This window comes from Nanorana parkeri, unplaced genomic scaffold (genome assembly GCF_000935625.1).
Source record: "Nanorana parkeri isolate BGI_ZX_2015 unplaced genomic scaffold, ASM93562v1 scaffold373, whole genome shotgun sequence".
Classification (NCBI taxonomy): Eukaryota; Metazoa; Chordata; class Amphibia; order Anura; family Dicroglossidae; genus Nanorana; species Nanorana parkeri.
Window position 1 is genome coordinate 220,490 of NW_017306641.1, and position 14,802 is coordinate 235,291.

Below are 14,802 nucleotides of genomic sequence, written 5' to 3' on the forward strand. Positions count from 1 at the left end.
CTTTGTACCGATACAATTATTTATTTCTCATGTTTACAGTAAACATCGGGAGCTAAGAGGAAGTGTAATGGCAGCACATAAGACTTGGAAAGCATTTTGCATGTTAAATCTTCACATGTGAGTCATGATAAATTAAACTGGAATGCATCTGAAGTTATTTCAGCAATTAAACAAATGGGAATTTATAGAGCCACCATCTGTAGGCCATGGAGTTCAACTATTGGACTTTATGGAGTTTTTTTGCAAATTAATACAGCTAAAAAAAAGCCCCTGCCTGCATGTTAACAATGTTTTATGTTCTTCAAATACTAGGATGTGTGTACTTAAATTAAACTCTTTTTCTTGGCGTCCAATCGGGAACATAGAAAGTCTCTCACCTTTGGGTTATACTGCTGCCTACAACAGGTTTGGACACTGGCAAATAAAAAAGAACTGGATGCCAGTCCAGGATACCTCTGCCTACTACCAGCATGCCTCAGTTTTGTAGGAAAGCAGTACCGAGAGCATGATCATAAACACAAAGAGGTGGGACCCCTGTTCTTCACTGAACTTCAAAAAAAATTATTTTGTGGTGAGTAAAACTCTTTTCTGGTCATTGAGGGACATGGTAAGTCCTTAACCTTTGGGATGCCCAAAATCAGTCCACCTAAGGGGTGAGAAACACAACAAACAAAAGGCTAACAGGCTCAAGAAAAATTTGGTAAAACATTTTGATGATTCCATAGGTAAAGCTGCATTATATAGATGCAATTGCTTTATAACAACAAACATAAATTAGACCATACTCATGGGCACAATAAATGCTATAAATAGACTATGAAAATGGCTAGTTTTGACCTTTTAAGGAAATATGTAATGAGACAAGTATAATGGTTGCCATTGCTGAACTCTCCTTCTGAATATGCTAGATGCCTGGCTGTCATCCTGATCTAGTAGCCTCAGTACTATCCGAGTCATCTGCCAAGGGCACACAATCTATGCAGATTAGGATTTCTCTCACCCTGCAAGCAAAGGGCAGTTGGGCAACTAGTAACCTCTTGTCAGGATGCCAGGGGCGTTGTCGCTGCCATGCAGAGGCTTTACAATGACCCGCTACGGGCCTCAACCGCCAGAAGTATTCTGCGCAACCTCCGCCAAGGCAGACGTCCGGTGGAGGACTACATTACCGAGGTCCGCGAGGTCGCTCCGGACACCGGTCTCAACGATGTGGCACTCATCGACCAGTTTCGGATCGGATTGTCAGAGCCGTTGAAGGATGAGCTCGCCCGCGTCGGAGTACCTGATACCCTGGAGGCCCTGATGCACCTGGTCACCGACCTGGACAGACGCTTCCGCGAGAGACGACAGCTGACACCACTCCCATGGGCACGATGCCCCTGGCATCCTGACACCTCTATATCTCTATAAAAGTCTCTTTCAATACACGCAATGTTTAGCATAGCACATATATGTATTTACAAACCTCAAACTCCCGCCGTTTCTCATAGATTGGGATCAGCAGCTTTGAGACTTCAGAAATGGTTTCATATCGCTCTGCTTTCCACAAGGCATCCACACATTGCTCGAGCAGCTCCACCAGCACCTCCTAATGAGAATGATAAAGGTAGTATTAGTGACAATGATTATCAAGATGAATACCATCATACTAATGAAAGTAACAATGATAATGATACCACTAGTATTATAGTTACACCTAGAAGTAGTAGTGATGCATCCTAGCAATGGGCCAACACTGGGTCAGGTGGTGGAAGGGGACAACATCTAGCACAACTTCAGTAACTGAGGTTGTGATGTGCATGCTGAAGCTCCCTGCAATGCACTACAAGGTATTACATAGGCATAGTAACATGGAAGGAACAGTTGTTTGGGCATGCAAGATCTGAAATTACTGGAGAACACTCCATAATCTGTTGACCTTAACAAATCAAGAACTGTAAACGTAGAGGGATGGGGAGTCTGCAGCAAAAGGTTGGTACAGCTTATCAAGAGGGAATCAGGATGTTTTTTTTCAACCTGTGCATTTGCTTGTTTGCTCACATGTGTGCAGCCAGCACGGTTCAGGTTCCCATAGACATGAGATTGTCACCTAGTCCTGGAATTTTTTGGCAACTGCTATCTCGTGTCTATGGGTACCTAACAACAGAGCAGTCCAGAGGAGGAACCAGACAGAGATGCTAACTAAAACAGAGCTTTGGGGAGAAAGAATCTGGAGAAACACAGTAGGGGAAGCTGCTAGTTCTGAGCTGCTGTAAATCTGTTGGGAGCAATAGACAGACATTATTTCTGTGCTATTAGATCCCAGCTGAGTCTGACTTTGGACGTTGGCTGTATTCTTTTGTTACAATCCTGCTACTTGAATGCTCATAGCTGTTCAGAATATACTGTGTCCTAGTCACTGTGCCTATCAAACCAGAGACCACCCAGTTCTCATTCCCAATGGCATTGACAATTATGCATGTATAGGACATTTCTAAATGCGTGGCATGATTTTAATGGTATCATTCAAACTCAGCATTTACTTGCCTTTAGGAGTGTTCTGTTCAGCTGCATTTAAAGAAAATGCTAATGAAAATAGAATTCTGTTTGTCCAATTAAAAACTCTAAACCAGCATAAAGGCATTTTTGTTCATAAAATATTTACACTTTAATGTGTAGGATACTATCTAGACAGACAAGATTCTAGACAAGGTTCAACATAATCTCAGTTTTAGGCACAGACAGTGCTAGTATACACCCTTAACTTTGGATGCTAGAGAAACCACAGAAGGCATAAAGGTAGCAAACTATTTTCCTGTCTCAATACTAAAGCTAAATTGGTTTCCTGTATAACAATGAGGCAGGTCGCAAATATTAAACAAATAATTCTGCCGCCAGTTTCAAGGCTGACATTGTATATATCTGTCTATCTTACCAGCAAATAATCAGCTATTTACAGCCTTGTTTACTGTAAAAAAATGAACTTCTACTTTAATGCTGGTCTCCCCAGCTGCTTCTACTTACATTTCCTTTTCTCCGCTGACTAATGGGAGCCAAGAAGATTAAAAAAAAAAACCCTGTGTAAACTTAACGTCAAGCTTTCGAGTTTGTACAGAGCTCAACATTTTTTCTCACAATCCCCAGGTAACAGAACACTGGGTGCCTGAGTGGTGAAACATCAAGTATCGGCATTATGACATCGGAGAAAGACCATTAAGTTACATGCTCCACATATCGCTAAGTACAGGTTATTTTTATTCACTCCTAGTGCACAATCAGAATTCTTCTTATCATAGAGTAAAATGTGATTAGATAAAATGGGTTACTGCATCTACAAAATGTATACTTTTTATTGAATAAGAGCCCAGCTTGTGTTCACCATGATACTGCCCACTGCCTATTGAACAATCAGCAAACCTTCCAACATTTTTAGATTTTGGATTTTTAAAATCTAAAATATGGTGATCTTTAAAATTACCTTGACACAACCTGAATTCAATATCTCTTAGATATGTTTATTGAAAAATGTCACGGCATGTCATTAGAAGCTGAAGCTAGCGTTTCGGGACCCTTCATCAGGTCAACATAGTCACTATATTGTTGTATATAGCAATCTTTTTTTCCTTAAAGCAAACAAATATATAAATATTGGACTTAAGCTCCAGCTGCTGGCCGGAAGAATTCAAATTATTATTATTATTATTATTATTATAGTCAAATACCTTTCTGAAAATAGAAAACATTTTCAGAAAGGTAACATATGCAGAAAGGAAATATATGCAAAATCCCTGTACATTTCTTTTAAAATTGTATCTTACTTTGTAATGTGGAATACTTTCTGTGCTGCATACAGGCCATACATACTGAGTGAATAAATAGAAATATAAAGGGGCTAAAGTCTAGAACAACCAATAGCAGCTGTCATCTACTACTGAATAATTGCAGTGAGTTACTGTACATTTTGTGTTCTGCAATAATGAACAAATATCAAGTAGCAGACAACCAACCTCTGTCTGCTTGGAGGGACAGTCCTAATTTTAGAACCAAATTCCTTTACATTTCTTGGTGATAGAAGGTCAATGAGTATGAGTACATTTACATCTGTTGATTTATTTTGTACCTTTTTAATTGATGTTAGTAGCAGCATGTGCACTTTTATCCACCCCTGTGTTTTCCACTTCTAACCACATTTTTGATTATCATCCTTCCCATTTGACATGGTCTATTTGTCATGTAGTTTCCCCTTCTGCTTACTTAGAATGTTTGAAAGCTATCATCTCACTATTTCACTAGTTGGCACTTCCTTTCCAAAACCTCAAATGGGTTATTCTACTTGCAAATGTAAACATGCTTCCCACATGTCTACAGTCTGTAATACTTCAGAATCTTGAATTTTCCCACATATCGGATATCAGAAGCTGATATGACAACCCTCTATTAGTATCTAAATGGTGGCTTAGAAATGATATGTGTATTGGTAATGGATGACTTCTACCACTACATATCTCTGCACAAAGGTCAAAACAAACGGCAGCTTCATATGGGATGTACCAACATGTTACTTGTATGTCAAGCCACAAACTAGAGGAAGGATTAGACATTTCTCAGGATGTTACTGCGTTAGAAAGGTTTCCCTTTAATTTCTGTCCTGTAGACAGCGGTTTTACTAGACAGGAAGTGAGGAAGTTCTGAAACAGTAACACAGTGTTTCAGAAATGTATCTCGTATTTAAATCCGCTGCGCTTAAAAGCACAGTTCTCTGCTCTCCCGGTATAATCCTGCTGAACGCGTTTAGTAAGGAAACACAGACACTCGCTGTTGTCTCGTCAGATCCTCAGTTGTTGTCCTCCTCACTTGAGGAAGACTTTTTTATTTATAGGGGTAACACAGGAAGTCCCGGCCACAACAGCCACCACTTCCTCCTAAAACAATAGAATACAGAGCCAGCCAATGAAACACATGTATACACCTGAATAGACAATAGAAAAGGGGAGGGTATGCTCATGCATGTGAAGCAACGTGCACAGTTCCCAGCTGCTAGTTCATGTTTCACGTGCACATTTGTTAACAATAGATTTCCCGCCAAAAACACTTACACAAAGGAAGCAGCATGCTTGCACATGGACGACACCATCTTTAATCTCCCTTCACACTGGAGCGAACTTTATCCAGCATTGCTCAGTGAGCAATGCCCAATAAAGTTATTATGATGTGCATTGATGGGAGCTTATCTGCAGGGACAATGCCATACTACCTCCAGCGCGCTGATCAGACGCGTCAGATATACGTACGTACGTTCCTTTCATAAAGACAGATATGTATCTTAAATAATACTATGTTCTCAAAGCAAATGTATACACGCCACGCCAATAAATCTGCGCACTGCGCAGGGGCCCTAGCTTGGCATCCACACACTCGCCAAGAGAACATTGCTCCGCCACGCATATCCACTCCATTGTTTTATTCCCAGTGCCGAATCCTCCGGGTCACGCTCCAATCGAGCGTGACGCAGAAATCCGGACACTGAGACATGATGACAATATTACACTAAAAACACACCCTAGTAAAATTTCCACAACAACAGACACATACAAATTTGTTACACAAATTATGTAACACAAAATTTGTTACACCATTTGTATATCAAATGTATATCTGCTTTGTAGCCCTGAAGGGAGAGGTCTCTGAGCCCCTGAAACATGGTCGCTGTTTTGTATTGTCTTATTGAGCGGTGATAAGATTAAAATGTTAAAGTTTTTGGACTCTCAGTTCATTCATTTTCGTTTGTGATTTTTAAACTTTGGGTCCCCCAGTCAAGGCGTACCTTGTTTGTGTTTGACAGCAGTCTCATCAGAGCCATTGCTCCCTATTTCAATTTGTCTGATCATCTTCAAACACGACGAGTTGCACCCAGTGCCGCAGTCGTACATATTCAAGAAATAAAAATAGCTGTCTCCACTCTACTAAAGAAAAGCATTTTTATTTCTGTCTGGGTTGCTGTTGGAAAGTTTCCCTTACTTCCTGTATGATTGTTAGCAGCACAGGAAGTTATATTGAATCTCTCTAATGAACCCCCAGATAGCAGTAAACATCTGACAGGCGTTCTAATCCTTGCAAACTCTAACCAGAACTAAGGAAAAAGGTTTTGGCTGGACATACACTTTAATATATTGTAGCTACCAGTACTTACATGTGATGGGTTAATTTATTTTCAAGCTCTGTTACCTTTATTTTCACTTTGTGATCCTGTCAGTAACACACTAAACTGACAACGCTCACTCACTGTACTGTATCTATGGAGCAGCAGTGCTGTCACCGGAGGGGAGGAAGTGTGTTAGGAATGCAAAACACCTCCTTCTTTCCTCATCTCCATAAAATGGGATGAGGTGTTCTGTAGTCCTAACACACATCCCGATAACAATGTTTAAATAAGACGGCAGAGTGCACAGTACACACGACAGCACTGGATCTTTGGCAGGATCAACAGGTATTTTTAACAGACGCTGGTATATGAAAAAGGAGCAAATAGGCTAAAAAGGAGAAAATAGGAGAATATGATTTTTAGGGTTTACATGTATTCTAAGACTTGCTTCAATCAGGTGTAACAAATGTTTCTAAACTTTGCTGCATTATGTGCCATGTAATGTACATAATAAGATCAGAGAAAAATGAGAATTGAATTACAGCAAAGAATAGATCTGGGGTACCAAAGGTACAAGGATATAGTGAAGCGTACTACCTACGAATTTGGAAATAAAAGTAGTCGGCATTTGGCACGCTCGATAAAAGAGAAACAGGTCCGAACATATATCCCAAAAATTAACTGCAAACATAAGGGTATAGTCAACTCTTCAGAGCAGATCGCTGAAGCATTCCATAGCTATTATAATAATCTATATAACCTTAAGGAAAGTACAACAAGAAAAGAGGGGAGAGAGGAACAAAAAGACAAACTGGACTATGTGCACCAGACACCCCTGCCTAGATTAGATAATGAAGCAATCAATAAATTGGACACTTCATTTTTATTGGAAGAAATCATAGAAGTAATTCACTCACTACCGGTGGGGAAAAGCCCAGGTCCCGACGGGTTAAAGGGCGTCTTTTACAGACAATTTGTTGGAGAACTGGCCCCAATATTATTGGAAGTGTTCAATTCTATCGGTGATGGGAGTGGGTTCCCATGCCAGAGCCAAGAGGCCTATATAACATTGATACACAAGGATAAAAAGGACCCCACACAGTGCTCGAGTTATAGGCCAATATCATTAATAAATGTAGACATGAAAATCTACGCAAAAATTCTGGTCTTACGCATACAACCATACCTACAGGAAATAATCCACCCAGAGCAGGCAGGCTTTGTTCCCGGGCGAGAGACAATACTATTAAAACTATCTCCCTGATCCAACAAGCCCAGTCGAGGAAAACTCCTCTGTGCCTATAATCCCTGGACGCAGAGAAGGCCTTCGACAGGGTGGATTGGATATTTATTAAAATATCTCTAGAGCAGATAGGAATACCGATATCCCTAGATTCAAAGATTATGGCACTGTATACAAACCCAACGGCGAGGATACACGTGAATGGAATACTATCAGATAAGCTGGAAATGACAAGACAGGGATGTCCCCTGTCCCCCATGTTGTACATCATAGCGATGGAACATCTGGCAACTGCCCTTCGCCAGAATGGGAATATTTGGGGGATGAAAGTAAAAGAGAGCACCCATAAACTGAGTATATTTGCTGATGACGTACTCCTATATGTAACTAATCCAAGGCTAGCCTTCCCCTCAATATTAGAAGAGATCAAGAAATTCGGCAAAGTTAGTAACTAGCGTATTAATGCAAGTAAATCACAATGCTTGGATATTAACCTACCAAGGGGAGAAAAAGAGATCCTGAGCACTAGCTTCTCTTTCATATGGGCACCGGAAGCGTTGAAATACTTAGGAGTTTACATCCCAGCTGATTTGAGGAAGTTATATTCGTTAAACTATGCTCCTCTGCTGGAGTCCACGCGGATACGTCTGGATGGGGGGAGGGGGAAACAACATTCTTGGCTTGGGAGGATGTCCATATTTAAAATGGACATCCTCCCAAGATTCCTCTACATCTTCCAGACTGTGTCAGCGAGGATCCCTCGAACCTTCTTTCGAAGACTACAATCTATGCTGACACGCTATGTTTGGAATAAAACATGAGTTCAACTGAGATATGATATATTGACTAAAAGAAAATTGGATGGTGGGGGAGGATTGCCTAATATGGAAATATATTACCAAGCGGTGGGCCTAAGCAGACTGCTGGATTGGTTTACTAAGGGAAACCGGAAATTGTGGGTGTCGGTGGAGCAGGCAGAGGTGGATATACCCCTGACGTCTGTTCCGTGGATACCCCCAATTAAACGAAACAAAAGCTGGACCGGCTCTCTGGTAATTTTTTTAACATTAAAAATATGGGATGCGTTGGTAAGGAAATGTGGACTGTCAACATACAATGGCCCACTAACACCCATACTAGGGAACACAGATTTCCCATTTGGTCTGAAGCGCAGAAGATTCTTGATCTGGGAGACTATCAGACACTCCCCAATTATAGAAGCTATAACAGAGAAAGGAATACGACCACTCTCGGAACTGCTACCGATGAATCAATCAAATAAGGGTAGATGGTTGGAGTATCTCCAATTGAAACACTTCTATAATGACTTCCCCATAGAAGATAGCGTGCTTAGAGATTTAACCGCTTTTGAAGAGATATGCTTAAATAAGGCAGGCGATAAACACATGGTGTCTAAGTTGTATAATCTAATATTAAAACAGATGTTTCCAACATTGCCCTATTATACTAAAGTGTGGGAACGAGAGCTGGGTTATGCACTTACAGAGGAAGAGTGGAAGAAGATTTTCTCCCTAACTTTCAAATCAAGTATTTCTGCCCTAACACAGGAAAGAAATTTCAAAGTACTAACAAGATGGTATAGATGTCCATATAACCTATATAAGATGAACCCTAAAAATTCCAAGTTGTGCTGTAGGTGTTTTGGGGACGATGATGCATATCTGGTGGTCGTGCCAGATGATAAGATCTTACTGGAAATCAATTTTGGAGATAGCGCAAGGGCTAACAGGACTCCATGGATTGGAGACACCTGAGGTGGCTTTGTTGTCTCTACACCATGGCTCGTCCGCGGTAATGAAAAAAGAGAAACACGGTATGTATTATGTCAAGTGTTAGGGAATGAATTCTGTCTGTTATTTGTATTTGCATGATATGTGAAATTTGAAAAACTAATAAAGAAATATTTTGGAAAGATCAGAGTGCCTGTGATTAATGCAGCAAACAGCTTTGGGGGTCTGCTTGTGCATTTGGGAGGAAGTCTGTGGCAGAGAGGGATACGGAAAGTAAAACTACCCTTGTTAAGTCTAGGGGGTGTAATAGAAAGAATGACTTACTTGGCTCTTTCAAAAGTATATATCTAAAAATATAAAAAATACTTTAAATGTCTTTTAAATGTGAATAAACTGCAAAACAGAATGGCTGGAAAGGTGGACAAATCAATTTATTGCAGCACTGTGTACACAATAACTTGGTAAGTACCAGGACAAGGTATGAATTGTGAAGTAATATTAGCAAAATATTATATTGAGCAGAAAAAGAGGAAGTATGACGATGTCCTTCCCCAGGTAAAGAGCAAACAATAGACTATGATTATAGGAACTAGCCTATAAGGGTCAGCTGCATGTAATGTAAAGTGCTCTTTTGACACACCTTAGGCCATTTAATAGGTTCCAGTCAATCAAAAAATCTGCAGATATAACACTTTTCCTTTCTCTCTCAGTCCTCTGAGTACTGTCTGTGAGGTCAGACCTATAGTAAGGCCTTACTTCAGTTAGGTTTTAGTACTTTTTAATTCACTGACTAGGAAGAAATATTCAGATTAGAAGTTCTAAGATAAAGAAGAACTATTGGGTAAGTGTTTTTCCCCATAGTTCTCCTAAGGGTCACGGGAGGACATAAACTAGCGTCCTCCCATGACCCAAAGCTCAGTATACCGCGAGCTACAGCTACAGACATTACTGCCGAGATACACCCAGCTGCATGATTGACAGCTAGCTCTGCCTATCTAGAGGCAGAGCAAGCTGTACCCGCCCCCCTCCCCCGTTCCGCCATTCAGCGCTGGAGGATCGGAGCGGGGGGGAATCCCTGCAGGGAGCCGTGAGTGACAGTCATGACTCTCTGCAGGGACATGATCGAGAAGTGAGCGAGCGACAGTATGTGTTCGCTCACTTCCCAATTTATTGAGCCGACGTGTGACAGTTTCATTGTCACACGTGGGCTCGAACTATGAGGTTGAGTTAAAATCACTCACCTCATAGTTCTCCTTTAACTTTGACCTTGCTGATCTGCATGTTTGTTCCAGTTTAGTGTTATCATCAGGTTTATTATGGTTGAAAGATTGGGACATTTCTAAGGACAATTCCAGCTGTCCCTGGAATGTGGGTGATCCTGGCAGCACATGGCTTAGTGGTTAGCACTTCTGTTTTACAGCACTGGGGTCCCCAGTCTGAAACTCATCCAGGATGCTATTTGCATGGAGTTTGCATGTTCTCCCCGTGCTTGTGTGGGTTTTCTTCCACAATACAAACACATGCTGGTAGGCTAAATGGCTTCTGTCTAAATTGGTCCTAATGTGAGATAAGGACCTTAGATCGTAAGCTCCTTGAGGGCAAGGACTGAATGTACAATAAGTAAAGCGCACCATTAATTGTTGGCGCTATTTAACCCTTTCGTTTGCCAAGCCCTCCGGAACATTTTTCAAATCAGCTGGCCACGCCATTTTTGCAATTTTTCCCATTGATTTGGTTTTCAACTGCTGACTTGCTAGCGTTTGTAAAAGACCCCCCAAACCATATATTTTCTGAAAGCGCAGGCCCGGTAGAATAAAAAGATGGTGATACTAAATTAGTAGGCCCTGCGATAATTGCGCAAATGTTTCTTAAATTAATATTAAACCGATAAAAATACACAATTCAATTGTTAAAACACACCAAAATCAGTATCCGTGCACAAAAAAAAATATTTTCTGACTAAATCTAAAAGATAAAACTGTATTGAGTTAATAAATAACAAATATTAGCAAATTTGTAATTGCGCCTTTTTGCGAAAAGGTAAAAAAATGAAGGTACGCAAAAATGTAAATAAGCGACTTATGTAAAAAATTGTTTTTACGCTGTGTTGTTGTTTGTGTTGTAATAAAATGATACAGGCTTATATTTAATTGCAACACAAGGTATCACAACGCATGGCAATGCATCACAAAGCTTTGCCATGCGCTGCCACAGTTAATTTAATGTTTTTTTTAAAGAAAAAAATAAATAAAAAGCATGCACTGCGATGCGTTCTAACAATGCACTGCAGCGCATGTGCATGGTGTGCACCACAATATGTGTATGTTATGTGGGGGGAGGGAGGGGTTGTGCTTTTTTTATTAGTTTTTTTTTTTACACATTTTTAAATAATGTTATTTTGTTTTACATTTTTTTATTTTAATTTTTGTTTACATTTTTTATTTATTTTTTAATAATTTTGTATTAATTTTTTTACTGTTGGGGTGGTGGGGGCTACGGTGAAATATCTGGGGTTTAAACCTCAGTTTAGACCCCTGACATCTCCCTTTTGAAATAGAAATTGAGGACACAGAGTCTTGATGCCGAAGGATCTAGCCATAGCTTCGGCCAATCCTTCGGCTAGCTTCTGCCCCATGACCCCTTCAGTTCAGTAGAACCGAAGGGCTGCTGTACGGGCTATTCCCTATAGCACGTACAGCTCCCGAAGTTGGCCGAGCGGCTCAGTCGAGCCGAAGGCATATGTTTCGGCTCGACTGAGGCGAGGTGAAACTTTTACCCCCAGCACTGCTCCCTTGTAGTCTACTGACTATGCTGACAGTTCTGCTGCTGCCTGTCCGTGCTACATCCTTCATGTTAAGATCAATGAAACATATTGTCACAGTTGCGACTGCTAGCCACTACACAGAGAGTTAGCCAGGGGGCCCCAAAGTTTTGCTATAAGGCCCCATTTATTTGTAGTTACACCCCTGTTTGCTGGGATGCAGGTTTTCTCACAATCGTTTTTATGGCTTGTACAGAGTGTTAAGTTCTGTACAATATCTCATATCCGACATTTTGGGAACACTTGGCCGAGCCCAAACCATCTGTCAAGTTCCCCTTCTAAAGTCTGTCTGTAAAAGCTCTAAATCTATGGTATGTTACGGATGCACTGGTACCGGTTTTTCAGTATAAAAAAAAAAGTACTAATATTTATATTTCGATACTCGCCTGATTGGCCAGGAAGCCGGCTCTATGTTCCCTCGTGGCACTGCCAGTCAGAGCAAATCTCCCTCTGAGCGGAAGTTTCGGTATCGGGGGAGGTATCTGAGCATTTGGGTGAGTACTCCTACTCGCCCTAATACTTGGTATCAGCACCGATATCGATAATAGAATCGGTATTGGTGCATCTCTAGTATCTGTACTATGTTACTAAACATAGCCTCACCCCTCTTTTGTTTTCTACTATTACATGGCTTGTCCATAATGGTCTCTAAGCACACACCTGACTCCCTACATAGCAACTTAAGTGGTGAGTGCATAGGCATGAAAACATTTTCTTTGGAAGGATCAGGCAATAAACACATGACTATGAGGCAGAGTGGGACAACCTTAAGGCCCCATTCACACTGAGCGATTCGCAAATCGCGCGTTTGTAGCGCGATTTGCATTTTGCGCGATATCGCGCATTTGTCGCGCGATATCGCGCAAATGCTTGCATTGAGCAAGCTAGAATCGCGGCAAAATCCGCTCCAAAAAGGGTCCTGCTGTAGCGACGCACGACCCTCGACAGCGACGGACAGAGCCCCATTGCCATGCATTGGAGAGCGATATCGCGCGGTAAATAGCCGCAATTTCGTGGGAATTACCGCGCGATAAATCGCTCAGTGTGAATGGGGCCTTAAAGTAAATATTCTCAGAGAAAAATCTGATCAGGCAAGTTAGTAAATTGTATCCAAATTCTATTGTTTTCCACAGACTGCTTGCTGCTCCCTCTCCCATTGCACTAAACAGAAGAGTTACCAAAGTGCTACTAAATATGTTTTGTTTAGGAAACAAAACTGATATACTCTAGGAGACACGGTAGCACATGCACAAACAACTGTTCTGTAATGTCTATGGCCAGCGCTAAAGGCTAATTAAATAAGGCAGTGCAAGAAAAAAAGCACTTTGTACAGCACAGCAGCCAATGGGAATATACCTTGTACTCATCCAGCTTCAGTAAAGATAATTCTCATTGATTTCTATGGGTTTATGGATCATACAGTTAGCACTTTGCTCCTTGACCTATATATTTCATAAGGATACCAGTATGAATGAGCATTTCCAACTGTTGCCCTCACTAGTCAAGATTAAAGGAGAACTTTAGCCAAAAATAACAAGAAAAAAACACCAAAAGGCCATTAAAACCAGCTCTTACTCCAATATTAAGCTGCATTTAAGATATTTTATCCACAGCAATTTTTTTTTTCCTGCCACTAAATGTCCTCTGTCTGATGGCCAGCATCATCCAACCCACTTCTTTTGAGCCAAGGGCATCCTGGACCTTTCCCAGCCTGTGACTGGACAGTGAAAAGAGAAGCAGCACAGTGATAAGCTCATCTCTCTGTCACCCTGCTCTTTCCTCCTTTCAGCATACTTCTTGAACCAATTGGCTCTTTGTGCTGCTTTTTCTGTCACAGTCAAGCCTGGTGTATAGGAACTGCAGGAGGCTTATACCGGGTCAACTGTGGGTACTTACACCACTTGCAATTAAAAAAGAAACATAAAATGATGTGTTAATGAATACAGAGTTTTATTTATTTGTATATTTTATATCTGGCTGGACTTCTGCTTTAAGTATTGCTGAACCACGTGTACATATCTGTTTATTAAAGATCTGAAATAATTTGCTTTATTTTAAATACTAAATACAAACCTAAAAATCCCCTCAAAATACAAGTACAGCCACACAGAATGACTCAGTGTTACCTTTCAGGGATGCCAGGCACTTAATAATGGGGAGCATCTGGGAGAAGAGAACCACAGTGCGGATATTGCAATTCGATTGGAGGTGTTACTGGGTGAATCATGTTAGGGTGGAGGTGATTGTAAAACTCTTCTACAAAAGAAACTCAAAACAGAGAGGCGTGCAAATAAGATCTGTAATAAAAGAGCTCTGTAATTTAGGCCGGCAGTAATTCAGGCAGAACCAGATTCTGCATAGGGTGAATTAAGAAACTGTGGACGGCAATATCTTAAAGTGCTTTCTGTTCCACCCAAGTTTGCCACAGGCCACAGCCAAACTACAATCCTTTGAAGGCTTTGGCTCAAACTATTTTTGCATATCCAGTTTTACACCCCCAGGAGTTGAAATATAAATAGAATAGGAGTCGTGTGTATATTTTGATAAGCAGCTTTAAAAACTACCAACTTCTTTTCAGTTCATCATTCCAGTGGCGGACCTAATAAACACAGTACCCTGGTGCAAGATTTTGTTTTGGCCCCCCCCCCGGCGGTCTCTAATGTTGCATTAACGAGCTGGACTCTTGGCTTACCCGAGACCCCACAGTGCACACCATAGATCCTGCGTAGCCCACCTGAGTAGTCACAAACTTTGATAGAACAGCGGCCCTGGCTGTAATCATTTAATCAGAGAAATAGATTATAATAGGGAACATTACGGTGTAATGTTCCCCATTATAATCGATGTTTCTAATTATACGAAATAACAG

At 40.9% G+C, this 14,802-nt stretch overlaps 1 protein-coding gene across 1 annotated transcript in view; it reads right to left on the minus strand.

Moving 5' to 3' along the window:
* The window catches only part of DOCK11 (dedicator of cytokinesis 11), a 197,325-nt gene that overhangs the window by 41,020 nt on the left and 141,503 nt on the right, over positions 1-14,802 (minus strand). The window contains exon 46 of the mRNA XM_018558995.1: positions 1,463-1,585. Within this exon, the coding sequence (XP_018414497.1) occupies positions 1,463-1,585 (123 nt within the window). The remainder of the gene's footprint in view (positions 1-1,462; positions 1,586-14,802) is intronic.